The sequence below is a fragment of the Pelecanus crispus genome, chromosome 14, assembly GCF_030463565.1.
Source record: "Pelecanus crispus isolate bPelCri1 chromosome 14, bPelCri1.pri, whole genome shotgun sequence".
Taxonomy (NCBI): domain Eukaryota; kingdom Metazoa; phylum Chordata; class Aves; order Pelecaniformes; family Pelecanidae; genus Pelecanus; species Pelecanus crispus.
This window is the reverse complement of record NC_134656.1, coordinates 18,278,533-18,305,645: the sequence shown is the minus strand read 5'-3', so window position 1 is coordinate 18,305,645 and position 27,113 is coordinate 18,278,533. Positions and strand designations below refer to the sequence as shown.

Here is a 27,113-nt window from a genome sequence, read left to right as displayed (position 1 = left end):
AGGTGCGGGGGAGCGGCGGGGCCGCGGGAGTTGCGGGCGCGGCGTCGCGGTCCGGTTGTGGGCGCCTCGGCCCTTGGTCGCGGGAGGAGGCGTCGCGGGGCCGGCCCCGTCGGGTGCCGTCCCGGGGGGCTCCGCGGGCGCCGGCGGCTGCTCCGTGTCCGGCCCGGGGGGCGAGGCGGGAGGGGCCCCGCGTGGGGCAGGTGCCCGCCCCGCAGGGTGTTGAGCGCGGCCGGCGCCGCTGTCCCTCGGCCTTGCTGTGTCCCGCGCAGCCCGGAGCACATCTCTCCCGCTGCGGTGTCCCCTCGGAGTGTCTTTAAGTAACAGAAACAAGGGCAGCTGCTTGCGCTGACCAGAACGCTGCTTCGTGCCTGTCTGTTTCCCAGGTGGAGTTGGGAGGCAGTGTGTTCCTTTCCCCGGCAGGCCTAGGCTCAGGTGCGGCTCCTTCCCACCGGGATGCATTATCCTACCAGCCGCTTTGGGATGCGTGTGCAGACTGTGGCTGTAGCAGGGCTTGGTTAATCGAAGCAGGTTATCAGTACAATTTTGGGAAACAGTTACGTTTCCTTTACTTACTGAAAAATCTTGCTGGTACCAGCAATGTTTCTATGATCTCAGGCTATTGTTTCTAGCCTAAATGCTTGAAAATAGATCAGGAGGGATATTTAAATATTGGTGAGTCCAAGCTGGATGAAATAAATGTCGTCTTTCTGTGTACAGAATTTGGTGTTCTGTGCAGTAGGAGAATAAAACCAAGTTACTAGCATTGTATTTAACATTTGAAGTAACCTTTTGTAGGTCTCCGTACAGAAGCTTGTAACTGAACATCTCTTAACAGAAATGCTTTGACGTGGCTTCACTTAATTTCCTATAATGACCAAAGATCCTTTCACGGGACCAGTTTCCAAAAAAAGCCAAGTGAGGTGACTTGTAACGAAGATCACTCATAGTATAATTCTCTCTTTAATTTTTGTGAGACTTTTTTAATAGTTCTGGAATTGAAGGTGGTTTAGATGAATACTCGCTATTTGACCCAAGTCAGCCTGTGGAAAAGTTCAGTTTACATTCTTGCTGATAACTTTGTTGATGTCTCTTGAATGGAAATAAAATTTTACTTGAGCAGTCTGAGAGTAAAATCTGCTTGCCTGTAATCCAGAGTAATTAATTAAGGTCAAGTTGGGAATGAGGCTAGAATAGTAATTGCTCATAACAGAGCTGCCTTGACTGAAATGTAAGCAGCATGTAATTAATTCTTACCTTTAATTGGATAAGTTCTCTGAAGCGCTTTCTTTTGCTCTTGTAGTTCCTGGATAACCTAGGCAATGGTATTGACCTAAATTCTCCCCCTTAGTCAGGAAAGGAGGGTGCAATCCCTAATCTAATTGTAGGGGATGATAAATTCTCTGTAACTGCATATTTCATTTATAACTGCGTCTCTAGAAGCTAGGTATTGTCTGTGGCTGTAATTTGGCAGACCTTGACAGGAGCTGACACTGTTGCTGTAGGGAAAGCTGTCTTGCCACTTGTCTCCTCATTTCTGCCCATATGGCACTGTCCTGCGCAGATGCGAGCGCTTGTGCAATAGTGGTGTGAGCTGAGCTAAAGAATGTACATGGGGAGGAGGGTTTATTGTTCGGCCCTACAAGAGTGGTTGTCATCAGTATTTAAACCGCATTCTTGATAGTTGCCTAATTGTGTGGGTGCAGTGGTTTTTCTAAGTAAAAGAAAAGTTGCATATACTTTGGACTTAATGATGCATCATGTTGGGAAGTCTTGTGAAGTGCTTGTCATAGTTCATTCAATAGTTGAACAAGTCTACTCCTTTCTTTTTTGCTTCAGTTTATTCCTGATCATCTTCATTCTTCTGTTCCTTGCTTGCCTACAGGTTTATTTTGACTTCCTGCACTTCCTGTAGAAAAGACTCTTTTCAGGTAAGAAATAGTGACTTGGTGATCTTGTTTTGTCCTTGCTGTCAAAATGCCAATAGCTATGTGGCCTATGTATTTCAAAAAACCTTTTGGAACTGGTGGCTTTTCAGTTTTTTTGTGGCTGCAAGCACCAGACTTCACTGATCATGCATGTACAGGTATATAACGTGTCCGTGCTTATTGACTGCAGATGTCTGTGGCAGAAAATAATGCATGTTGGAATATAATTACTTCTTTTTGAGACTTGTTAGTTTGTTGACATGCCTTTATGTGGTTTTACTGGGCTTGAGAACTTTGGCCAGCCTTGTTTCAGTATAGCCAGCTGCAGTCTGCCTTTTTTTTTTTCTTTCTTTCTTTTTTTTAAAAGAACTCCATTTCAGGTAGGTTTATGAAATTGGTTAAAAAGAGATATAACTGTCTCCATCTCTCTAGCTAGGTAGCCTGTACTAAAAGAAAGAAGGGAAGCCTTACTGCTTAGTGTGGGGTGGGTTTGGTTTTTTTCCAGTATGAAGTTAGCACCAAAGAGCTTTCCTGATCTTGTTGCTGATGTTAAAATACTAGTTTCAAAATGGACTAATTTTTCTGCTACTCAGCACTTCTTTCCCAAGGAAATGGAGAATGTCCTCCTGTTCCACAGAGTGCTTGAGTCAGGAAACTATCTTGAACACCTCTAGTACTCCAGATGTAGAACTGAGCATCCTTAGCCTAGACCTGTGCGTCAGTGGCACGCAGACAGTGCCGTTGATAGGGTTTGAGGTAGGGTTTTTAGTTATGCTTTAATGCTTTAAGCCTTCAGCTTTAAGACTTAGCGTAGCAGAGGTTGCAATTATACCAGACTTTTATTTCTTCTTCACTGTAATGCAAGTTGCTAATGGCTTTTTTGTTACGTGATCCCCTGTATTTATATCAGTCCTTTGCCTAGATTGCAGCTCTGTCTTCTCAGTATTGCTGTCATCAGTCTTGCAAAAAGCTGCACTGATTTTTTTGTGGGGTTTTTTTGGTATTGTTTTTCCTGGGGTCATTTCATCTCTGAGCTGGGGGACAACTCTACAGGCAGTGTCCTGGTTTCAGCTGGGATAGAGTTAATTTTCTTCCCAGTAGCAGGCACAGTGCTGTGGTTTGGATTTAGTAGGAGAAGAATGCTGATAACACGCTGATGTTTTTAGTTGTTGCTCAGTACTGCTTATGCCAGTCAAGGATTTTTCAGCTTCCCATGCTCTGCCAGGGGCACAAGAAGCTGGGAGGGGGCACAGCCAGAATAGTTGATGCAACCTGCCCCAAGGGCCATTCCATACCATACGGCGTCATGGGCAGTATAGAAACTGGGGCGTGGGGGGGGGTTGGCCGGGGAGCAGCGATCGCTGCTGGGAACTGTCTGGGCATCGGTCGGCGGGTGGTGAGCAATTGCATTGGGCATCACTTGCTTTGGATATTATTATTACTATTATCATTACTATTTTACTTTATTTCAATTATTAAACTGTTCTTATCTCAGCCCAGGAGTGTTTCTCACTCTCACTCCTCCGATTCTCTCCCCCATCCCATCGGGGTAGGGGGAGTGAGCGATGGCTGCGTGGTGCTGAGCTGCTGGCTGGGGCTAAACCACGACAGCAGCCTTCAAGTGCACCCCTTTCTTTCCTTCTTGTAGTAAAACATGGGAGTCATGCCTTCTTACAGTGTGGCATGGATGATTACACAGATGATTTGGAAGACATAATTTTTCATCAAAGCTCATGGCAGCGTAACTTGAAAGATTTCCCTTTATTTGACTGTCATGAAAATATCATCCTCTTTATCAACAAGTAGGGTAGATTTGGTCCTGTCCAGTCAAGAAGGAAATGAATAATGAAACTGAGAACGCCATGCCTAAGTGTCAGAACACTATGTACTGACTGGTTGGAAAGAGTGCCCTGTGGGGTTTTCAGTGGCCACTATTGCAGGTGCTATAAATTATCTGTGAAAAACGTTTCATAATTTTTTTATGAATGTTTTTACAGGTAGATTTCTTCTGAGAGTCAAAAGTCCAAGTCCAGTTACTGCTGCAGGTACTGTTACCAGATCATTTTGTGCTTTCCTACTGGCTCCTTCTGGTTTTAGTCATTGTCTTTTCCTCTGCTAGCTAAAATACATGTTGATGCTCACTGATAACAAAAATCTTAGGTTCAGCAGTCTGCTCTAAGTGTATAGTGTGCTGCTGGAACACCCAGAGCAACCTCAAAGCGGGGGGCAGGATATCTGGTTAAAACTGGGGAATTAATTGGTCAGGTTACTGACCAACACATAGCCTTAAGTGTTAGATTTCTATTTCAAATGCGGACTTCTCTAGAATACCAAGGTATTGCTTTCAGAAGGGATGTAGGTGGTAATACTTAAGAGCCACTTAATGCTTAAATGTTTGTACTGACTTTAAAATGTTGGCATCGAGTGCAAAATGGTATTAGACTCAGTAATCTAGGTTTTGTAACCAAGCAGACAATATGTAGGCAAATGGAGGTCATGTTCTTGGACCCTGCGCATCTCTTAAAGGTATGTTCTTTTCAGAAAAGAACTGTTGTCATTGCAAAATTGTGGAATTGTCATAGGAGTTTTTGAGCCCACGTTTATGGTTCCTTTCCTCATCTGTCGTGCAAGGCCGATTTCTGACAGCTAGCACCTTGTCCAGGGTTGTTCAATAGGTTCAACCCTAGGCTGCTGCAACACCACCCTAAACTAAATATTTAAATATATTTAAATATAGTCCCACTGTGAGTAAGTTTGTCCAAGGAGTTCTGTGGGTTTTTTGTTGTTTTTGCTTCTGAAGAGAGTATAGAATGGCAATAAGAATCAATCCACTTTTCCTGATTTCATTTTTTTATTTGACAAAGGCACTGTGAGCCCGTATGTACCCATTAGGCAGGGCAAAAGTGTCTTTTCGAGGACAGTTACAGTTGGTGCATTCAGCATCATGAAGTGGTTTTATACAGCTTCAGTTCAGGTAGAAGACCAGCAGAAATTGCATTGGGGCGCTAAATCTGCGGGTTATATTAGGCTTCTCAGAACAATTCAAATGGCTGCAGCTTGTTCTGCCACTCCTCCTGCAGCTGGGAGAAGCCTTGCATGTATTGACATGAATTGGATTTGTGGATGAAGAAACTGTTCTGGAGAAACTCTCTTAGTGTATTTCTTGTATGACCCAAACGCAGATCCCTCTGCCATGTGATGAATGTACTTTATCCAACTGAGATTGTCTTCGCTGACAGGAGAGGGCTGCATTTGGTTGTCTTGGCTCGTATTTGTTCACATGGCTAGACATGCATGGATTGGCGTGGTGAACTCTCGTGGCTTGGAGATTGTGCTTCTGTAAGAAACAGCGCAGCTTGCTTGAGCAGTCTGCAGGTCTTTTAGTTGTTAAACATTTGAACCCGTAATTTCCTTGAGAGAATTCTTGCTGTCTGATATATTAATTTGCACCTTAAAATATCCTTCACACTGAATTTATTCTTTCTTAACTAAGAAGATCTAAAACCAGAGAGTCTTTAAGTTGCTAGATGGTTTTTCAGTGGAAGAAGTGTTTCATCTAATTTTTTTTTTCTTCTGATTTGTTAGGCTGCTTTGTTTTGTGGCAGTTGGAATTATTTCTAAATGCAAGAAGGGTTTTTTTCTGTGTCTGAATAGTTCAAAAGATATTTTTAAATATTCAGAAACCATCAGTCTTACCATGATATATCTTGAAAAACCATGGTTTCTTAAAGAAGAATATATCTGTAATTTGAGCTTGTTGAAGGCTTGTATCTGACCTAGGATTTTGGTTGGTTTTTAACAACCAAACTTTCAGTACAGGTTATTTTACAAGTTTGTTAACCACCATGGTATTGCAGCAGAAATTCACCAGTATGAGTAGGAATTGGATGTTACATGGATGTTACATCAGAAGTGATTACTTCTGTTACGTGAATCCCAGTCTGCTGTAATTGTTTTGCAAAAGAATTTTGATGTACTTCCAAATCTAGAACACTCAGGCATTTTGACCCTTTGACTCAGATTTGGCAGTTTTGGTTTTGTTTATGGGCTGCTTCTCATACTTGGTATTTCAGAATTAAAGCTTTCTCTTTTTAGCTACTGTCCTCGGAGTTAAAGACTGTTTGGGTGATAGGGTATAATTTATGCAGTGATATTTGTGGGGGTTTCTCAGTAGTAGTTCTCATTAAACTCCTGGGAGGAAAAGAGGGTATTAGATTTGGGGCAGATTGATTGCATTTAAGTATCTTTGAATGGTTCAGATACATTTGCTTAGAAGTCTTATCTGCCCAATAGTGGTGAGATGAGGTGGGGAGAGCAGTTAAGAATTTCTGCAACTTGGAATAACAGAGAAAGGGAAAGGGGAAAAAAGGCGGGGGGGGGGGGGCAGAGGAGATAAAGGAGGGTGGGGAGACACCCAACAGTAGGAGCTCTTGTTTTCATATTTAGCAATCCATTGGAAGAGATGGTAAACTCATTATTGTCATCTGTGCTGGATCTGTGCCTGTTATTTCATGTAGAATCACACATTCTCAGTGTACAAGATAAAACTGACTGTAAGTGGAAACTCACTGTTTAAGTGGAACTTAGCCCATAGGATGGATTTAGAATGTCAGTGATGTATTCTTTAAATAGCTACAGACAATACCTTGAATTTTGAGTTACTTGCATATACAAGGTTTGGTAGTTACACTGCCCACTTACTTAGTTAATGGAGTTATTCTGAAATATCTGGTGCACTGCAGTAGGAGTAATGATGAAGTTACTGTTGGCTTCTGTTTGACAAAGGATAAATAAATGATGGAGACATTTGATGTGGGTATGCAGAGCGAGTGTCTGTGAGGACTTCTAAGTTTGTCTCTAATTTGGATCACACCAGCCTGCTGACCCCTCTAATGAAATATTTTCAGATTAAATGGATGTTACTGTATGATTGGGATATTGTTGGCTGTAGAGGAAATATTTTTTTGAACTCTAAACTACTTTTAGTCTCAGAATTCACGTGACTTATGTTTTTCTTTCCCTGTAGTTGTACAACAGTGTTTGGAATGTTCGTAGCCATATAAGCAACGAGTTTCTTCTTGGTGAGTATAAGCATGGGTCCTTGGTTTTGTTAATTGTAGCTTTTCTTTAAGCTTTTGAAGTTTTGCTTTAAAATTCAGGGTTTTTTTTTTTAATTCTTGCAGAGGCATTGTGGATAATATTTCTCTAAATTAAATCCTTACATTCTTAAAACAAAGACTGCACATTTTCAGTTGGAGGAAAAAAATGGCAGTTTCATTAAAGTAGATTTTCTTGAATGTTACTTTATTTAGGAAAAACGTGCTTTATTTCATGTGACTTAAATCCTTTTCCCAAATCTTTTTGCTTGTTCAGTGTTTAAGAGTGTGTGTCTTTTACCTTTAGTGTGTTAAAGGAAAAAAGAAGGGAGACTAGAACAGCTGAATGAGAGATGATCAAATGATTGAAAAGAATTCTTTTCAGTAATGAGTATTTATTTCTTTAATTGCACTTGGTAATTCAAGTAGGTTTTATTATAGAAAATATTTTTTTCTGTTCTGTTGAATTGCCCATGTTTGTAACTTCTGCTTCCATGTTGGTCTGTCCCAGCCTCAGCACCAGTTTGAGTTGACAGCACGGTTACATGGGATGTTGTTGAGAGGATGAAAATGATATTCTTGATGCCCTGTAATCTTAGGGAGAGTGTGAGGATCTTGATCTAGGGAGGATAGCTTATGTTTGCTGACACCTTTTCACTTTTGTCACTGAGTACTTTGAGTAAGTCTTGGTTTCTGCCTGAAGAGGAGAGCAAATGTAGATTTTTACTGCTGTCAGTTTTGTTAGCCTGCTTGTATAAACTAGAGGAAGAATAGGAGTCTGAAATAAAATACTAAGACTTATGTTTTGAGGGAACGTTTCAGTGTTGAGGAATTAGCTGTACAGTATTCTTGTTACAGAAATTGTAGGTGTCAGTTCAGGATCTGATTTCAGTGTTGTGTTGCTCAGTCAGAGTTTGCCTGTGTAGTTGTTGATTGAATCTGGGAAACTTTTAAAGGAAGAAGCGAGTGCTGGTTAAGATCTAGTTGAGGATCCTACATGGTGCAAGTAAGAACTCATGTAGCCCAGTGTCTTCTTTGAAATGTGTCTTTTGGATAGACAAAGGGAGGTGATGCAGTATTCCTTGGAATTTGTTGAAATGTCTAGTGGTCTTCATGTCCAGTTTGAATCTTTCCTGTTTCTGCTCCTGTTGCTTTTTTTTTTTTTTTTTAAAAAGGGGGGGGGGAACAACCAACCAAAAAAACCCGCTTGACTGAAGATCTGAGGCATTGTGTTTTCAAATACCAGTGCTAAGGATATCTTCTGAAACTATGTTTGTGTCCTAAAACTTAACTCATCTTGCTATGAAATGGTATGCATAAACAAAACATGAGGCAGGAGCATAGAGATCCTTGGATGAATAGCTAGTACAGAGCCTGTTTCTGGGTTAATACTTAAACAGGTGTGGGGTTTTATTTCTGGTTTTGTATGTAGGGTAAAATACAGTGAGGCATACTTCATGGTAGCCACGCTGCTGTAGGCAAAACCTGGTAGGCAGACTTTTTTTGTCTGCAGGCAGTAAGTCTGTTGTAATCAGCTTCCCAAGTCAGTGCCAAAACAATTTTTAAAAGTGGTGTTTAAATGTTTGTGAGACTTGTATTTAGTCTTTGTAAGATGCCATTAGGATCGTATATTATAAGTGGTGTCTGTAAATACTGTTTTGCAGTCTGATATAGCCATTACCTTTTCTCATCTGCAGGTGTGTGGTTTCAGCACAGCATGGCTGTGGTCATCCACTTGCAAGGTCTTCCGATTGTGGTGGGGACCATGGACTTCTCTGGATTGACCATTCCTGATGGGGGCATGCATATTGTAGGGGGTGAACTGGGTGAGGCTTTCATCGTTTTACTGCTGATAAAGATGCGAGGCTTGGTATCGTGTATGCAGATGGTATAAGTAAAAGGTCAAAACTAACTATTGCAGAGCAATAAAAACCTTGTGTGCAAAATGTGATTGACTTAGTCCTTGGCAGTTTCAGAATGGGCACATAGATGTGCTAGTTTTAGAACACTGTCTAGTGCTGGAGTGAATGGCAGTGTTGGCTTAGGCCTTGTGGAATTGACTCTTTTGGCATAGAAACTGCTTATACTGCTATACACAAAGGAAACAAAACAAGCTTGTGTCTTGCTGCTTGTGTAGGAGCTGCATTTCAAATCTTGGGGCTGTCTTTAGTATCCCAGTTCAGTTACACCTATGCTGCATCTCCAGTGAACACAGGACAATCTCTTGCTAGTTGCTTTTATTCCCTGACTTTTCCCTGTGCTTTTTATTAACCCGCTACCTGTCCTACCTATCATGTAGTCCTGCTGAATCACCAGTAATGTAGAATGCTTCCTAGGAGTTGGACAGCAAGCTTACCATCCAGAATAAAAATTAATACTACTTTGCACTGAAAATTTATATTTATGCAAGCTGTCAAAGTTTACTGTGCTCCTTTATCAAGCCAGAGAACTATGGTTTTTTTCATGGAGTTCCTCTGTTTCTTCTCTGTTGTGCTCTGATTGCGGGGGGAGTGGATCCCTGGGTCTGGTACAGAAGCACTAAAGGATGAAGGAGATAAGAGGCTGAATTGTGGGAGTGAATTGCCTGTCTTCCGAGCTGCTTATGAAGTACTGGATTGACACAGTACTAAGTTTGGAAGTGGGAGTGATTTAAAGGCAGGGGTTTTGGTGTAATAGTATGTAGGGAGTGGTTTAATCTTACTTACCTACCTTTGCAAACACTGTTTTCCACATCACTGGTAAGGCTTTGGAAAAGGCTGCAGTGATCCTGCAGTTTCCAGAGAGAAGACAATAGAGGCAGTTATTAGTGAAAGAGAAAGATTGCCGTAACTGCTTGGTTTTACTCTATATGATAATACAAAAGATTTCTCCAGTTTCCAGAGGAGCCCTCTTCTGTTGGAACTTAGTGATGTGCCAGGTTTGGGGCTGAGCACCGACAGAGCTTAAAACTGAAGAGAATAAGAGCAACTACAGGTGTGGGTATACAGGACCCGTGCTGTTAGCAGAGCAGAAAGCTTGTTTTAGAAGACAAAAATCATGATCCCTGAAGGGATCTATATTAACATAAGTGTATTCTCGTCTGCATTGCCCTGATATAAATGTGCCTTCCTAATTGGTCTCTGTAAGTATTTGAATAGTTAAATAGTCCTTAAAAGATAAATTACCTCATTGTGACTTTTATGGGGAAGAAGAGGCTCTCCCTCTTAAACAGAAATGTGTACTTTCAGTGATGTAGATTTAGAAATATTTTCTGTTGGAATTAATGACTTGTCTAAATCCTGGAGTATTTGTTCCTGAAACAGGTCTAATCCTCATAGTGGAATAGGAAGTTCTGAAGAAAAGCCATACAGCTTTGGGGGTAGGCCTAGTAACTACCCCTTGTTTTAATCATGGTCTTGAGCGCTTGAGAAAAATGGATTCCCAGAGTTACCGAAGTGAAAAGCCTGCTTATGTCTCGGTTTAGTTACCAAGTTAGTACAACTTAATTCTCTGCTGAAGAAAATTTTAGAAGAGATGGTCTGGTGAGGTATTATTTCCAAGTTGTAGCTATGACTGTGTCTGATTAGTCTGGGTTTGGTTGTTAACAATCTGTTTTGACGTAGTTCAAGGTTTTTAAGTAATCCTTGCAGGAGAGGACAGAGGCTGAAACCAAATCTTAAAGCAGAGGTAGGCCCCTGTGTTCAGTGCTTTCTTTTTGAGAAATGAAGTTCTCCGTATGGTCAAGGTCATGCTGGTGGAACGTGGATGGGCTTTAGTGTTGCCCATTGGCCTTGTTTGTGAAGAGCTATGTGATGGCTCCCGGTGGAGGTTGTATCGTGTGGTTTCAGTCTTGCTCTAAGGCTGTATGTTTCAGGGTAGAATTGTTGAGATCCTCTGAGTAACTTACCTGGTGTAATGTTCTACCAAGTGTGTATCTGCTTGAGGAAGCTATTCCTGAGGTTAGCTATAAATGATAAAGCCTGCTTTGCAAGGCATGCTGAGTACAGGGACTGCTGGATCAAGTTAAATCCAGTCGCAGGATGCGAGAGAGAACCCAAAGCAGCCCAAGTTCCATACCTTGGGGGGGAGAGGAAGGAAGACTTCAGGGGAGGGGGCAGCGATAAGAGATTTTTTGCCCATACAATTTCTCCTCTCTTTCAAATTTCTGATCAGCTGCCTTGTAACAAACGTGGCTGAGTTAGTGAGGTGCAGTATGTGTGTGCTCTGACAAGTGCTGGTGTTCAGCTGACTCTAGCTGTAAAGTGGACAGAGTTCAGATTTTTCACAGAATCTGCAGCCTCTGTAAATACGGTTAAATGGCTTCTGCTGCTTTTCCAGATTTCCCTTTAGTTGTGATACTTGTAGATTTTTTTTTTAATATTTGACTGAAACTACAGTAAGGCCTTCCTCACCAAAGTTGATGTGTTTATAGAAGCCCTACTGTATGAGATCCTGTTACTGAAGTCAGGAGATGTGTATGTTCCAGCCTCGTGTAGGTGAGCTGAAATGACTCCCACTCTTCAGGATTGCCGCTGTTACCAAAGGGGACCACTGCAGAAGCTTCGATAATGTAGTTACAGTACTTCTAGGAGTGTTTTGCGTGTCCCTACTTAGCGAAAAGGAAAAATAAGAGTGAAAAGTAAGTTTACTAGGACAAGAGTCATCTCGCAGCTGTAATTTCTCCTACAAGTGTTAAGCAAAATGTGTGCCTGTTCCACATTTGGAGGCATGGAATGCTATTGCTAGTGTGAGAAAGTGGTATTTTAATGATGTAAATCTGCAGAGAAAATAGTGGATGTTTGAGGTGTGGGTGGATAAACTGTTTAAAAAAGAAAAATATAGCTTTGCACTTGCTTCTTGGATTTCCAGATTTTTTTTTTTTTTTAATTCTTACTGTTTATTTCTCATCAGAACATAAAGCTCTAACCATCCTAACCTTTCCTTAATTTCCTTCCCCCTCTCTTTTCCCAATTAAAAGTTATGGAGGTGGTACGTAAATCCCCCTGCCCCAACCTCTAGCCATATTAGAAGACAGTCATTCCTGGACTGATTCAGGTCCATGCTGGACAAACTCACAGTTTCTTTTCAGATACTCTAGAAAAGTAACTTGCAATGTTTCTCACTTCCTAGGTGGCTAAAATATTTTTTCTTTTCCTGTGAATCACTGTGTTGTGAGTTGAGCTTACAGGAAATAGCATTTTTATTCCCATACCATTGCAGGCTGCTTTAACAGTAGTGAAGAGAAGTCTAAAAGCAGTGCTTTAGAGGAAGACAGCAGATCATCTTCTGCGAGAGAAGTTTCTTTGCAATGTGGTTATAATACTTGAGGTGGTGGCTGTGCCTCTGTGGCCAGCCCTTGGCAAATGGCCTGGTTTAAAAAGTCTGTCGATGGAGTAGCTTTTCCCTGCAATAGAAGCTTTATGACTTTCCTGAAGATCTTTGATTTCTGAACCACACTTGAACTTAGAGTAGTTATTTGTAAAATAAAGTTAATCCTTTTATAGGTGCAGCTTGGTTGGTATCATTGCTGTTTATGCATTGCGTAAACCAAAATGCTGCTGCTTATTTCTGTTGCTGGTGCGTGTCTCCTTATTCTTGTAGTGTGAGACTAGAAGGGTTTTTAATTTAACTCACATCCATTTTATACATCTTTAATTGCATCTTCGGGATACAGCCTTACTGTAAGGAGGACAGTATTGAATAAAACTTACTTGTGTTTTTGGATCTTGTGAGCTTGAAGACTACAGGAATGGATCATAATTTGTATCTTATAATTGTGGGAAATGACTGACAAAAGTCTGGGAAAAATAGCTCCTGATCAGGCTCTCCACTAAATGTACCTTGAGAGAATCTACTTTGGCAAGATTTCTTAAACCTTTATATTATCTGTTGGAAACATGTCTTAATGAAGACTGTTTTTATTTTCTGGCTAAAATGGCGGAGAAGCGGGAAGAAGGCAATGCAAATACGTAAGCAGTATAGACAGTCTTCTAAAATTGGTTAAAGAAACTACGTATTTCTAACGTCTTTGAACTCTGTTGCATTTGTAGTGATGGGGTGACATAGTGTTCTTGGGTGTTTCACTAACATGGTAGCTGTTGAAAGATTGTTATTGTGTTTGTTTTTGCCCACTTCCTGTTTACTAGATTCTTTGTTTTCATCAAAACTGGGAGGGGGGAGAGAATATCATGAAACATCTGTCTCAGTTGTGAATAAACATTGGGTTGCAGAGTTCTTAATTGACCTGGCACTTGGACCAATGGACAAAGGTTGAGCTTCAATCTTTCATGGTCCAGTAGCTACCATTTTGAACACATTTTTTGAATGATTCTGCACACTGCCACTTGGGAACCCATGTTTAAGAGATAATTGCCCCCATTACTTCCTGCAAACAAAAAATACAGAGGTCCCTTAACATCTAGCTTTTGGGGTTTATGGTGCATAAGCTTATTTTGTGTATGTCTTGATTAGTGATTGATATTTAATTGCATTTTTCAGGGGAATAAAATCAGCAGTGTTGATATTACAAAATGACAAAACATCCTCCGAATAGAAGAGGGATCAACTTTGAGGTGGGAGCCCAGTTGGAAGCCCGTGACAGATTAAAAAACTGGTATTTTTTTAAAACCATTCATATTATATTAACTCTAAGTCTTTAATATCTTAAACATTTTGTATTGGTACAATATTTAGAGTACTGGTCATTGGTTTGTAGGAAAGTAGTTAATTTATAGAAGTTTATATACCAGTGGTTGAAATGGGCGATAGATGCTGATATGTTGTGCTGGCCCTTAAAAAGAAGTGTACTGGTGCTATCTGTGTCTGGGAAATAGGACTATGCATAAATCTAGTGGGACTTCAGACTCTGGTACTCCTGAATTCACATTTTAAATTCTGTGCTATACACAGATTGTAGAGCAGACGTGAAGAGGTAAATCCTTTGCAGTACAGAATACCCAAAGTAGTTCCTCACTGCTTCCTTTCCCATTGCTGTTGTGAATTCATAGGCTTTCAAGTCTGATTGAAATTGTTAGGCCTGTGCTCATGTGAGGGTGCTCAGCTTTAGAATTAAAGAACTGGGTGGGGAAACACATTCCACACTAAGAAGTCTGCTCTGGAGCCTGTCTTGCAGACTTCAGTTGAGGAAGAACACTTTTCTTGACTAACCACTATAGTAGGAAGGGGAAGAAGGGCCTGAAAGTTACTTGGGCTAACTTTGAGCCTTCTAACTCTGTTAGTTTTAGGAAGTCAGCTCAAAAATTAGCATTTAATAATGCTCAGTGAATGAGGCATACAATGAAAATTGCTGGAGGCAAAGACTTCTTAAATACAGGAATTAATTGGGTGGTGTTAGTTCCTGAAGATATCTTCTCTCTCCTGAAGTCAGCTATAGTTGACTTGTATTTAAAAGTCTATGTGTGTTAGACATGATTGTACTTTAGGTTCTAGAACCTGCCGGCACATTAAGTGTGCGGGAGTCATAGTGTTGAAAACCATCTGGACATCCTAGAAGGATGGAATGCTGCCTTAGACATAGGGTACTTGTTCCAAAAAGTCTTGGTTGCATGCAGAGTATTTCTCTACTTTCCAGGTACAAGGGGATTGGAATTGTGAAAATGAGTAAACATAGCTCTTTATGGAAACAACATGAAGTCGAACATTAAATCATACTTGCATGTTATGTTGGCTTTCCTCTGTAACCGAGAGTTGCGTAGGTAGGACTTCGATCTGAATCTGCATGCATCTTTTGTATTCTTGAGCTTTGTTTATACAGCAAGAAAAAAGTGGGACTTCTACACACCTACAAAAGTGGGATTTCTTAGCCTGTCTGTAATGTAGGGTTATTAAAGATGCAGTTTAGTATAGACCGTGTTTGAGTAAGGTTAATAACTTGTGTCCATGACTATTACCCTTCTGACATGTTTGGGTAACAACTGTGTCTCAAAGTATGGGATTACACAGCTCTTACATGGGAAAACTTTTGGGGGGAAATTCAACACCTGCTACACTTTCCACATATCACTTGGCTTAAATTTGAATTTTGGCTATGCTACATGTCCAAAACCAAGCCATGTTGTTTGTTTTTTTTTAAGAACACTTGATCTTAAATGACCTGTCTCATGCCCAGTGTTTTGCAACTCTTTGATCTCACAACTTAGTTATTAACCCTCCAGTTCTGAAAGTTATCTTTTGCTTGCTAAGCTTTTGAAACCTAGATCAGAAAGTCCATGTTTCCTTGACTGGTGATCTGTGTGTATTTCTGTTTTCAGGGTTTGTGAACCAAAATTTGTGAGAGCTGGGGGCTTATTTTCTCTTAGCAGTATCTGTGGTGATAAGCTGACACACCTCCCCAGGTGTGGATTTGTAGAGGACAGCAGAATTCTTTTTTCCCCTCCTACTGTCCCCGATGCTGTGTCAACAGGACCACTCTGTGGTGTGGTTACAATGCACTCCTTTTACATAGATACAAAACTTTCTGTTTGCTGATACTTGCTTTTCCCAGTGCTAGACCTAGGGTCTAGGTCCAAGCTTTCTTGTGTGTACTTTTGTTGCTATGTTGGCACTTAAATGTAGGCAGAAGTCTCCTGTTTGATCAGAGGGCTGGCTTTGATTTCTGTGCTCAGTACCAAACACACCAGTCAGTTTATGGGCCAGCACTGCTTCTCAAATGGCAGTAGTGCTTTGGAAAGTATTTTGTCTCAGAGCCCCATTTACCTGCCTTTCATGGCAGTGGCTTGTGCCCTGAAATGCTAGTTCAGGACTTTCAGGGTGTTTGGATGTGATGCCAACCCTACTGAAGAGGAAAAAAAACTTGTGTATGCCAGCAGAAGAGTCTGCTCCTTGCCAAAGTGCAAAGTGAATTTTGCATCTTTAGAGCTCTTATCAAAGGTTGTTTTGTTGTATCTGGAATCATAATGTATTGGAAGTGCACTTCAGTTACTGGAGCAGTTGTCTATCACTTCCTAGATTCGAACTCCAGGGAGTGCATCGAGTACTTCTGGTACTTGGCTTGGTTGATGCATCAAAGATGTCATGAAAGGCTTGTGACAGTCTCTGTTGACCTCAGGACACTAAAGGGGGAGAGATCTGGCCGTCAGGCAGCGCATCCGTGCATGCTGAAAGGTCTCTTGGTACACAGTGCTGGAGTTCAGAGGATGGAGTGGTGGGACTGCTCCAGTAGCGCAGTCCTAAATGGAGAGATCCCAGAGAGGCTAGCTGTAACGATGTACGTGTGCACGCTGTTCCGGCTGAATTGAGTTCTTGAAACTTCTTGCATTGGATCATTTAAACTCTTCAGTGCTGGCTAGCTGCAGACATCTTTTACTGAAAAGAGGATGACTCTGCACTGGATGCCTGCAGTAGGCAAATGATGACACCTCTTGTGTTACCTTATTGTAATGACACCTCTCTGAAGTTCTTCTGTCTGTGGTGCAAGTAAAATGGATACAAAGAGGCTTTTGGTTCTGGTTGAGGCTCCTGAGTATTGAGAACAAGATTTGTATTGTTAGAGTATTGTGCTACCATGTTAAGGTAGAGATTGTCAGTCCTGTGAGTTTAATCGCTCATGCTCTCAGGACTTTGTGTCAGTACTGAAAAGATGAAACCCCATAGCTGTTGTTCTTCATAGTACTGGTTCTCCTAGATGCTTTCCTCTCAGCATTGCTTTGACTGCAGTAAGCTGGTCCCTTCCTAGCTTTGAGAGAGAGGGGGTTTACAGCAATTCCATTTTGGTATATAGGAAAGGAGAAGGGAGACAAACTAGTCCAGGACTGAGAGGTAGGAACTCTTTCAGTCAGCACTCTGATTCTGAATTTCCAGATACTTATGTCCTCAGAGAAGAGGATGGTTTTACACTTGTGTCTACAATAAACCCATTTGCATATTGTTTGCTCTGACAGCAGTAGCCTGAAGTTGCCAGTCATTGCTAACCCCTGTCTGTTGAGAGTTATGTTGTTGAGCTTTTGGTTGTCACTTGGGTTCTTATCAAAACTAATGCCAACAGTTCGGGCATCTTGGAGGTTTTCCCGTACTGTTTAGCCAGCGCATAAGGCCTTGAAAGGTACGTGCTCACCATTCCTTTTGAATTGAGCTGGAAAGCTACTTGTTTTGGCCTCCCAGTATATTGCAAGAAGTTGTGTCTGATTTCAGCTTGTTTTCTGCAGTGTGTTTAGATAAATATTCAAATCAGTACCAGTTGGAAATTTCTTACCCAGGATCAGTTAGCTGTCTAGACCTATGGAGTCAGCTAAATGCTTCCTTTGTGGTTTGGGGGAGGATGTGTTTGTTGGACCATCCCTGGACACATGGCAGTTGTACTCTTTTTTTTTTTTTTTTTTTTTCCTTCTCCTTCTCTCTTTTCAGGCCTTAGTCAGGCTTCAGCTATTGGCCTTTCACTTTGTGTATCCTCCCATAGTATGTTTTCTTGATAAACAAGTCTGAATTTCTTTCAAGTTACCTCTACCCCTTGGCATGTTCACAGGCTTTTTGGTGCATGTTTATGGATATGCTGTATTGCTTCTCTTCTGTATAGATCTGTGAGGACTTGGCGCTCCTGATGTGGCAACCTTGCTCAAGGCGTCAAAGGCTAGAGGACAAATGTTGGAGGAAGAAAGCTTGCACTGTCAATGTGTGGTGCTCAGAGCTGTTGAGAGCCTATGAACCTTTCGAAGTTGCCAGCACTGTGTTTTGCATCTGAAAGGAAGGTGGTGTCAGGGAGGGAGCTGTCAGAGTTCATGGATAGATCTAGTGCAGCTTCTGATAGGTTTACTGTTCCAGTCAAGAGCACTGAACGTGTTTGCTGATGTTGGTTGCTTCAGAAAAAGATTTGTTCAGACTTTCCAGCATGTTATCCAGGAGCTGGCTGAGAGGTCCAGTTCACCCACACTGGCTCTCAACCAGACTGCAATTTAGTGTCATTGTCAGGTATGTTTTTGCTGTTCTTGATGATAAATCAGCTTTTCCCCCATCAGGGAGTCTCTAGAAGGTGAGGTGGGATAGGTGCAGATGATACTGGTGCATGGTTCTGGGATAATGGATCTTCTGGTTGAGAAGGTTCCTCCTTTTACTGGGTATGAAGGTGGGAACAGTCTTGCATCATAGAGTTAGTTGGCTCTTGTCACTTGGGCTTGTCTCTCCCCAGTGGGAGAAAGTCATTGGGTTAAGTATGTTTACCAGAGATGGCTATCTGCGTGGACTGGATTGTTAGCTTAATGTTGAGCTCCAGTACTCTGTCAAGATTCCCTCTTGATCTTTGAGAATCTGAGTAAGCCCTAGGTCCATTGCAGTCCTGGTGGCAGAAGCGGCCTTCTGGCTAGCCTCTTGTTGAGAGGCATTGGGAATTCATACCCCTGTTCTTGCTGTACTTTGCAGGGAGCTGGATGCTGATTTTTGTCATTAGCTGTACTTGGTGATAGGCAGTTGCTGAGATACCTAAGAATAAACCACATTTAATAGAACTATGTTGTTATATATGGAAAGACTCTGAATATTCCCCCCTTGTGAACCTGTGCAGGGCAGTGCTTGGCGTTACCTAAATAGGAAATATGTTGACTGTCGCACAAAGGAAGTTACTTCCTTCCTAGGAAGCTGGTAACTAGTTAGAGATGTTCCTGCCGTAAGTGTCTCCCATTTGTCTTCCTCTCCTCCACAGCCTTTGCTCATGTGTTTTGATGATATATTGGGAAGAACTAATGGCATAGCTTGAGGCACATGGCGTTGAGTGTTAGGCAGGGCCTTAGTTTGTGGTTGCAGTGTAAGTCTCTAGCGTGGCCTGTTTGTAGCTCTCTTTGAACAAGTCATGACTGGACGTATCTTGGATCTGATGAAGAATTTCAGTTGTAGGTGGCTTTTCTTTTATCTGTGTAGGATTGTAGGATAGTAGTCTGTGTTGCATTTAAGTCTTAATTCTGACATGTCTGGGTTTTATTTTTAGCATCAGGCTTGATCCTTTCGAGATGCCATTTCTTTCTACCCCATGTTCTGGTTTTTTAAGTGATTAAGGTAAAGAATACTTGTGGATTTGGATTTTTTCTTCAGCCCTTTGTTCAAGAATTGAGCGGGGCCTTGCCTTTCTTCCACAAATAACTGAAAACACTGACAAGTGAAGATTTTTCTTCTGGTGCTATTATTGTGGAGGGGAAAACATCAATATTTGGGATGTTATCTTTAGTTGAGATAGTGAAATATGCTATGATTCTGAAATACTTACTGAAGTTACAAATTACCAATGCAATTAAAGAAATGCATAGTTTATAAGGTCTTCCTGATGAGAAACAACTGGAGTTGACTGTTCTCAGATACCTATACTTCCAATATACTGAGAGATTTTTATTTAAAAGTCCCAGGACTTTGCAGATAAATTTAAACTTTGAGAATCTAAAACTTAAATTAGGTTTAGTGTGTCTGCTAGACTTTTGATGTTACACTGGAAGGATGATTCATGATGCCTGTTGATGGATCTCTGAGAGAAGTGAATGTATTGACCTCCAGGTGTTACTCTTGATAAGAGGGAGCTGAAGCTATCATTTTTGTGTATATGTGAAATTTCTAGGTGTAGGGAAGGTTTTTCTGACTTTGTGATCTCTAGTTAGATTTTTTCCTACCCTGGACTAAGAACTCCTTAGTTGTCTCCTCTTCCTGCAGCCAATGCTTGCCTTTGCTGTTCAGTTTTGGGATTCGTCCTGTGCTGAGCTCTAAGGCATTTTGTAGCATGTTTATTGCTTATACAAGTGATACATCAAATAATATTAAGATTGTAGAAACTAAAGGTTGTTAGGTATAGTAACTCAGCTCCTCATCACACCTGAGCAAGCAGATCTTCAGATATTTTGCTTTTGAACGTGCAGAAAGCCCCATTTGTGTAATTCTTTGTACTGTAGTTAAGTGTCTGAGACAGCTTACCTTATTTTAATTGAAATATTTAAATCTACCTTTTGACCAGGTATCCAGCTCACATTGAAGAAATTGATTATGAAGAAGGAAAAGTACTTATCCATTTTAAACGCTGGAACCATAGATACGATGAATGGTTTTGTTGGGACAGTCCTTATTTGCGTCCCTTAGAGAAGATACAGTTAAGAAAAGAAGGATTACATGAGGAAGAAGGTTGTGCAGTAAGTAGAAAATAGAGACACTTGAGTACATAACAGTTTGATGTGCAGTTGTATGAATTACGACCACTAAAATGCTTCACTGTTGCTGTGTTGCCTGCTGTAGGAGTTTTATGATTTATCTTAAATATCGGAAAACTAATGAAGTTGTATGTTTCAGTAATTCTCAGATGAAAACACTTTTAACTACTGTCTTGTAGGGATTTCATATAAATGATCAGGTATTGGCATGCTGGTCTGACTGTCGCTTCTATCCAGCCAAAGTTACTTCTGTTAACAAAGATGGTAAGGAGTCACTTTTGGTTTTGTCATGCATTGTTAGTAAAGCATTTTTAATTGTATTCTAACCTTTTTGCTTAAGTGGAGAGAGAGTAGAGCAGACAGAAAACAACTGTGAAAAGTTTTATTTTCAATTATATGTTTTAGTCTGCCATCAACTTTTTTAACCTAACCTCTTAACCTTTTCATGAGATAAAAGAACTTTCTGCTGGGATATCCAGTCAGCAGTTCCTTTAAGTATGTATTTGGGAAAAGTTGTTTCTTCTTAAGTTTATTGTTGAGATGCATGTAACTGCAGTAAAACTAGTGTCAGAGCTGAAAAAACCCTTTACAAATGGAGGGAGGAGGGGGGAAGCACAGCCATCCTTTTCCTTTTTGAATATCAGTAGGTAACCATGAAGGACTTGTGCTTGTGCTGTGCTTTCTGTAGATTGACTATATGTTGTAAGATTAAGGAGAAAAAACCTGTGTAACTATCTATTGGAGTATTCTACCAAAAATACTTTGGGGTTTTGTAAGGAAAGTATATCTAAGGAGTAAGTCTTAAGCTTAGACATGCACCTTTACACTTACCGTAATTATTTTGGTAACTTCACTGTTTCTCCCTTACCTGGCCTGTGATAAGACTTCAGCTGTTGAAGTTTCTAACAACACAGATAAGGCAGCTTTTATCTAGAGCTAAGTATGTACCTAGAGTATTGGAGCTGTTAGCAGATGCTCTCTTAAATAACTTCTGATCTTTATTTCTGTTACACTTTATTTTCAAATTTTAGGTACGTACACTGTGAAGTTTTATGATGGCGTAGTTCAGACTGTCAAAAACATTCATGTCAAAGCTTTTTCCAAAGATCAGGTAAGTATTGTGTTGTGCTACTAGTGTATTCTAAAACTAATAGTTCAGGTGGCTAAATCTGATGAACTATAAAATGTGAAATGAATGAAACATCTCTGTAATATGTATAACACAACTGAAATAAAATCCATTAAAATGAAAAGGTTATACAGATCTTCATGGTATGATTTGCAAAGCTCTCAGGTTCATGTTCTCATGAATGCATCTCTTGAACTAAAGAAATCATAGGCATATAAATAAAACAGTTTCCTAAAAATCATCAGAAGATTCAGAATGTTTGTACTAAAGCTAGTGATAGGTTATTGAAGCACACTTTGGTTGTTTCACGTGTTTTGAGATTAGTTTTAATACATGAATCTTAAAAATTAAGGGATGGGAACTACGGAGTGTACAGAAACTATTCTTTCCCAAAGTAACTACTTGATTGTCTTGAGACTTTCAAGGAAGCTGTCTAGTAATCTTTTACTCCACAACTTTAAGAAGATAAGCTTTTTTTACTAAACCACGTTCTGCTTCTGTGGTTTGGCTATTCTACCAACCATTCACTGGCTCAGTGTTGAGGGCTCAACCTTCAGCTTGTGATGGAAAGTAGTAGTGAGCCATTCTAAAAAAAAAAAAAAAATTTTTTTTTTGTCCTGCTCACAGTCAGAAGGAAGAAGTGCTGCTTTGTACTTCAGTTTTCATGTGCGGGCACTTTGTAGGAAAGGCTGACAAGTTCTAGTCCTGTGTAACTTGATTAAAACTTAAGTACCTGCTTCAGAATAATTTTCATTGCAGGAAAGGTTTTAAGTTTGAGATCTTGCCACGCATTCCTCTGTGGTAGCTATAGCCTGTGTTTTTAGTCATGCCTTCTGCTTTTAGTTTTCTGGAACTTTGAGTTTGAACAAAGAAATTGAATCCCTCCCCCCAACACAAGTCTTAAGTACAGATTCCAGTAATGAATATTAATGGATGCAATTTAAATCTGTCACTGTTGTGAAGAGGCATGCCATTCCTTGGAGGTCTCCAGATTTGTGTATCTGCCAAGCTGGAAGGGAAAACTATTTCCAATTTGCCACAAAGTGCTCTTAATAGCTTTCAAATGGTAATAATTGTGCCTGGTTGAGGGTTGACTAATACTCACAAGGGAACTACCTGAAGAATTTTCATTGCCACAAGAAATATTTCTACCATATTTAACCTTAAATACATGAAGTTGAACAATCTTAAGAAATATTCTGCATAAGAACGACAAAATATTTTGTCTCTCCTCTCTCCTTTAGGGAGTTTCATGTTTCTGCATAGCTTTGGGTAGGTTTTGAAAGGAGTTTGTTTTCTTTTCCCTTTAAGCACTGGCTGGGAAGATTTCTCTTCACCCAAGAGATAAGTTATGCTAGAACACTTTGTCCTTCAGCATAAAAAAGCATAAGGGGAGAATTTCCTAATGAGCTCTGTTTACACAGTTGGAAGTAAAGTTTAAAAAAAATACTTGAGCCACTGGAGAGCTCAAGATTCAGTTGTGAATGTAAGTTGCTTAAGGTGTGGATTCAGATACAGCACTAACGTAGTGGCATGCTGGCAGTGGAAGGAAAGTGTCTTGTTCCTGTTCATCAGTATGAGAGACTGTAGCCATGAAGACACACATGGCTTATATCTTAGCTGTTCTTAAAAAAAAAAAAAAAAAAAAGCCCCAAACCCATCTGATTTCTGAAGGGAGCAAGATAAGCTGGTCATCTTTTCTTTAATGACAGTGTTACTCTGTCTGTTACACCCTATGTAGAGGGTGTAACGTTGTCTTGAAGAATGATGGTAAAATGCTAATGACCTGCACAGTGTGAATGTACTTATGCAAGGGCACACAGCTTTTAAGAGTTCAGTAACATCAGGAGGTAATTCAGACACACTGTATTTATGGCTGAGTTTCTAGAGAATAAGTTGATTAAGATGGTTCATGTGTGTTCCAGTACCACATACTTAATTCAAATCGGATGGTTCTATGAGCAGCACGACTGATGAAACCTAATGTCTGAGGGTTGTTTTTTGAGGTGGTTTTACTAATGTTTGAGTTTCCACTGAAGCTTCTCCCATAGCTGTGGCATTTAAGGAATTTACAGAAGACAGATTTCTTTTTTTTTATGATGGCTGGTAAAAGTGGTGCTCAGACACCTAGGAAGGTGAAAGACTTTCTTCCCCTTTGCCTAGCTGTTTTCACAAAATATACAGCAATTTGATCTCACATTTTTAAAAAGTTATTTTTTTTTAATCACCTCTGTGCCAAGTATGGCTGAAATAATATCTTAGAGGATGGAGCAGATTGCACATTCACCATTTTGTTGCATCAAGATTATTTCTTAGAACTGTGGTCTGAAAATGGCAATCTTAAAATGTATCAGTTTGTGTAAGCTACGTAGAGATAGGAAGAAGCAAGATGTAGTGTAGTACAAGGAGATGGGGAGTCTTAAGTGTATTCTCAGAATTTTGTATAATTCAAATCGGCTGTTCTGCTTTCCTTCCCCAAGAGGTATCAAGAGGTATTTAGCCTTTCTTGTCCTCTGATCCTCGTTCAAAGTTTAAGCTTGTTGTGCCTTGCAGAACTGTGTCTGGAAAGGAGTATGGTTGCTCTTTAATGCTTCAAGTTATTAGGCAACAAGAAGAGGGAAGTTAGTTCAACTAGAGGCAGTGTTGCCACATGACCAAATATAAATTATTAATCCAGGTGTAAAGTTAGAAGGTTTCTGTTCATCAGAGCAGAGAAGTTCTGGGACAGCCTGTAGCAGGGTCATTGGAAGGGGAAAAAAAAAAAATCAGCATCCCCCCCAGGTGGTGTTAATATGAAACTTGACACAAAATGGAAAGGACATTGAGTAGCAATGACCTGTTGATACAGGGATGTTCCTCCTGGTTTGGTGTTACTATATAAGAACGATGGGGAAATGAGATTACAGTTGAATATTGTATCAGTAGCTTGCTGGCCAGGGACTATTAAGGATTTTCATGTCCTCTTAACGCTGAACGCATTACAGAAAGATAAAGTTTAAAGTTTTGTTTCTAAATTTAGATGTGTACATTTTAACATCATGTGGCTCCTGATGAAGTTGGTGATTGCAATTGCTTTACATGACTCTTTACTTAACGCGTTTCAGCAGCAGTGATAATTATAGACCAAATACTGGTCTATTTTGAATGAGATACTTTTGTGAAAGGAAGACAGTTTTTGCATCCAAGTGGTCAAGCTTGTCCCTTTTCTGTGCTCTTGACTCCCACTCTTTCTTCAGTGTCCCAAATAGGCTTTGAGCAGTACTGTGCAAGCTAGTATGGACCTAACCTGCACATGAGAACAAAGAAACAGCAAATCTGTTATGCCGTTGAGTTGTGAAAAGAGCGAATCTGTTGCACTGTCCTGTTGAAGCTGTGTGGGTCCATGAACGGATCAAGTGCCTCTAATTTTTAATCTGTGGGTTGCAATAGAATATATGCTTTTATCCTTTGAAAAATTGAACAAGCGTGCCAGTCTGCTAAATAGGCGCGGAAGGACTTCAGATTGCAGTACGTTAATTTTCATATGTCACTCTCTTTATTCTAGAATATTGTGGGTAATGCTAAGCCTAAGGAAAGAGGTAATGAAATTCCGTCATCTCCTGAAAAGCGGGAGAAATTTAAAGAACAGAGGAAAGCAACAGGTAATGCAAAGAAAGACAAGGATGAAAAGACATTAAAGACTGAGAAAAGAGTTAAGCAGCCTGATAAAGAAGGAAAATTGATAGTCATCTCAGAAAAGGGCAAGGTCTCAGAAAAGAATATATCTAAGAATGGAAAAGAAGATAAAGAGAATATATCAGAGAATGATATGGAATATTCAGTAGATACACAAATTGAGAAGAAGCCCGAGAATGACAATGTAAAGAGTCCACAGGAAAACACAAAAGAAACTAAACGAAAACGTGGAAGACCGCCGATAACACCTCCAGCGGGTATGTGGCTAAACTTAAATGTTTAGGTCATTTTGATAGAAGCCTTCTAAACTGCTAAAGGAATGAAAAGTATCTTGCTCTTTCACGGTGTAAGTCTCTAGAAACTTTTAAATTCATCTTTGTTTAGGCTTGGTTAGGACAGCTGAGAGCATACTTTTTAGTCAGATTTGGAGCTTTAGTGGTTTGGTCAGAGATTGGATTTAGGCAAGTAGTCTTCATGTATTATAGAACATGTCTGTAGTAGGATTAAATGCTAATATGTAGCCTTCGGAAAGCCAGGTGAAACTGTATTTATGCAAGTCCAGTATTTTAAGTTGTGAGGCTTGGGAATTTATGTCTTGAAGAGTTTGGCAGCTTCATACCAGTCAATTTTTCTTCTGTATGTATCTAAATATGTAGAGCCAAGTTCTCAGACGCTGCAGCCCATAACTTTGGAGTTAAGACGTCGGAAAATACCTAAAGGAGGTGAAGTTCCATCAAAGCGTCCCAGGATTGAAAAAAACTTGTGTGAGTATTTTTTTGGTACTCAACTCTCAGTATTTGCACATATAAGTTCTTGAAGCTTAAGGGGGGGGGGGGGGGGGGGGGAAGTCTGTAGTATTAACCTTGAACTGTGATACATGAAATGGCTGAAATGCAGCACCTGTCTGTCTTAAATTGGCCATCGTATGTAACATAATCATGAAATTCCCTCCTAAATCTTGGAAGCTGGGTTTGGATAAAGGAGCCACAAGCTGTGTCTTGATGCAGAAGTTCATAGAGGGGAGGCAGTTATTATGTTGCCTCCAATACGTAGGTTATAAAAGCCTTTTTCTAGTTGTAGAAACTCTTTAGTTACTAGGTGGAGAATCTACCACATTGCTTAGCAAAGAAACTGTAATACTAGATAAATATTCATGTCACTGCAGTCTAATAGCTTCTACTTCATCTTGGTATGCGATGTAGTGACGTTGAAGAACTTGAGTGTGTTGATGAGGAAAGAAAATTATATTCTCTACAGCAGTATCATGAACAAGGAGATGAAGATGTGAAGGCGGACGTCTTTCCCTTCTTTAGGACCACGAAGTCTTAAAACTTCAGTGTGCATACGTTATCCAGCTAGGGTCAAAGTTGTGTGTCTGAATTGTCTCATCTAACTTGTAGTATTGCTTATGTTTGTGGGACAGTTGTTGTTTAAAGCAATGTTTTACCAGTAAGATACTGATCTGTGTTCTTACTTCAAATCTGTTACTAAAAGAAAAAGTTGAGACAACTATAAGATGATAGGCTTTTGCTCTATTTTTATGCTTATTTATAACTGTTAATATGATCGTAGCTTTTACAGAGAGCTGTAATCACCAGGGCTGTTTAGCTTTTGCTATGAACCTCAGCCCTTCAAAAAACACACTTTCAAACTGTCACTGGGAGGGGAGGTCTTCAGAGTTTGCTTGTGAGCTATTTGGTAATCCTGTTACTGCATGGTACCATTAAATTTGTCTATTCCAGCTCAGGAGAAATTGAAGAACACTTCAGATAACCCTGAAAGAGACCAGATCAGGAGACGATCTTCAAGACTCTCATCTAGCATTAGCCATGAGATTTTAAATACAGATCACATCACAGCTTCAACAGAAATTCAGCCTTTGAAGGATGCAGCATCTAACCAAAAGGAATCTGAGAAGGATAAGCAGCTTCCTGGTATACTTTGGGTTTGTGGTGGCACAGCAGTCATCTAGTTGTTGGAAGCACTATATTTTCACTTGCATAACCTGCAGGCTCTATATCTGCAATTAAAGCCTCATTTCATGAGCAGTGCAGAGAAAACTCAAGGAAAGCTTATGTCTGTCTCTGCCCTGATTGCCTTTTGCTTTTCATTCCCTCTCCATCAGTAACCCTAGCGTTTGCCTTGCGTGGTGGGAGCTTTTCCAGTAGAAGGATAACTG

The 27,113-nt window shown here is 40.3% G+C and overlaps 1 protein-coding gene across 2 annotated transcripts in view; it reads left to right on the top strand.

The window, feature by feature from the left end:
* The window catches only part of PHF20 (PHD finger protein 20), a 71,334-nt gene that overhangs the window by 639 nt on the left and 43,582 nt on the right, over window positions 1–27,113 (top strand). Inside the window, exons 2-12 of one of the 2 annotated variants that reach the window (XM_075721014.1) lie at window positions 1,883–1,928; window positions 3,923–3,970; window positions 6,952–7,006; window positions 8,719–8,847; window positions 13,499–13,613; window positions 19,941–20,112; window positions 20,310–20,394; window positions 21,162–21,241; window positions 24,804–25,191; window positions 25,591–25,698; window positions 26,677–26,868. In XM_075721014.1, coding sequence (XP_075577129.1) covers window positions 13,531–13,613; window positions 19,941–20,112; window positions 20,310–20,394; window positions 21,162–21,241; window positions 24,804–25,191; window positions 25,591–25,698; window positions 26,677–26,868 — 1,108 coding nt within the window. In that variant the 5' untranslated portion in view covers window positions 1,883–1,928; window positions 3,923–3,970; window positions 6,952–7,006; window positions 8,719–8,847; window positions 13,499–13,530. Of the gene's footprint in view, window positions 1–1,882; window positions 1,929–3,922; window positions 3,971–6,951; window positions 7,007–8,718; window positions 8,848–13,498; window positions 13,614–19,940; window positions 20,113–20,309; window positions 20,395–21,161; window positions 21,242–24,633; window positions 24,767–24,803; window positions 25,192–25,590; window positions 25,699–26,676; window positions 26,869–27,113 lie in introns of those variants that run through there. The other variant, XM_075721015.1, reaches the window with a different exon arrangement.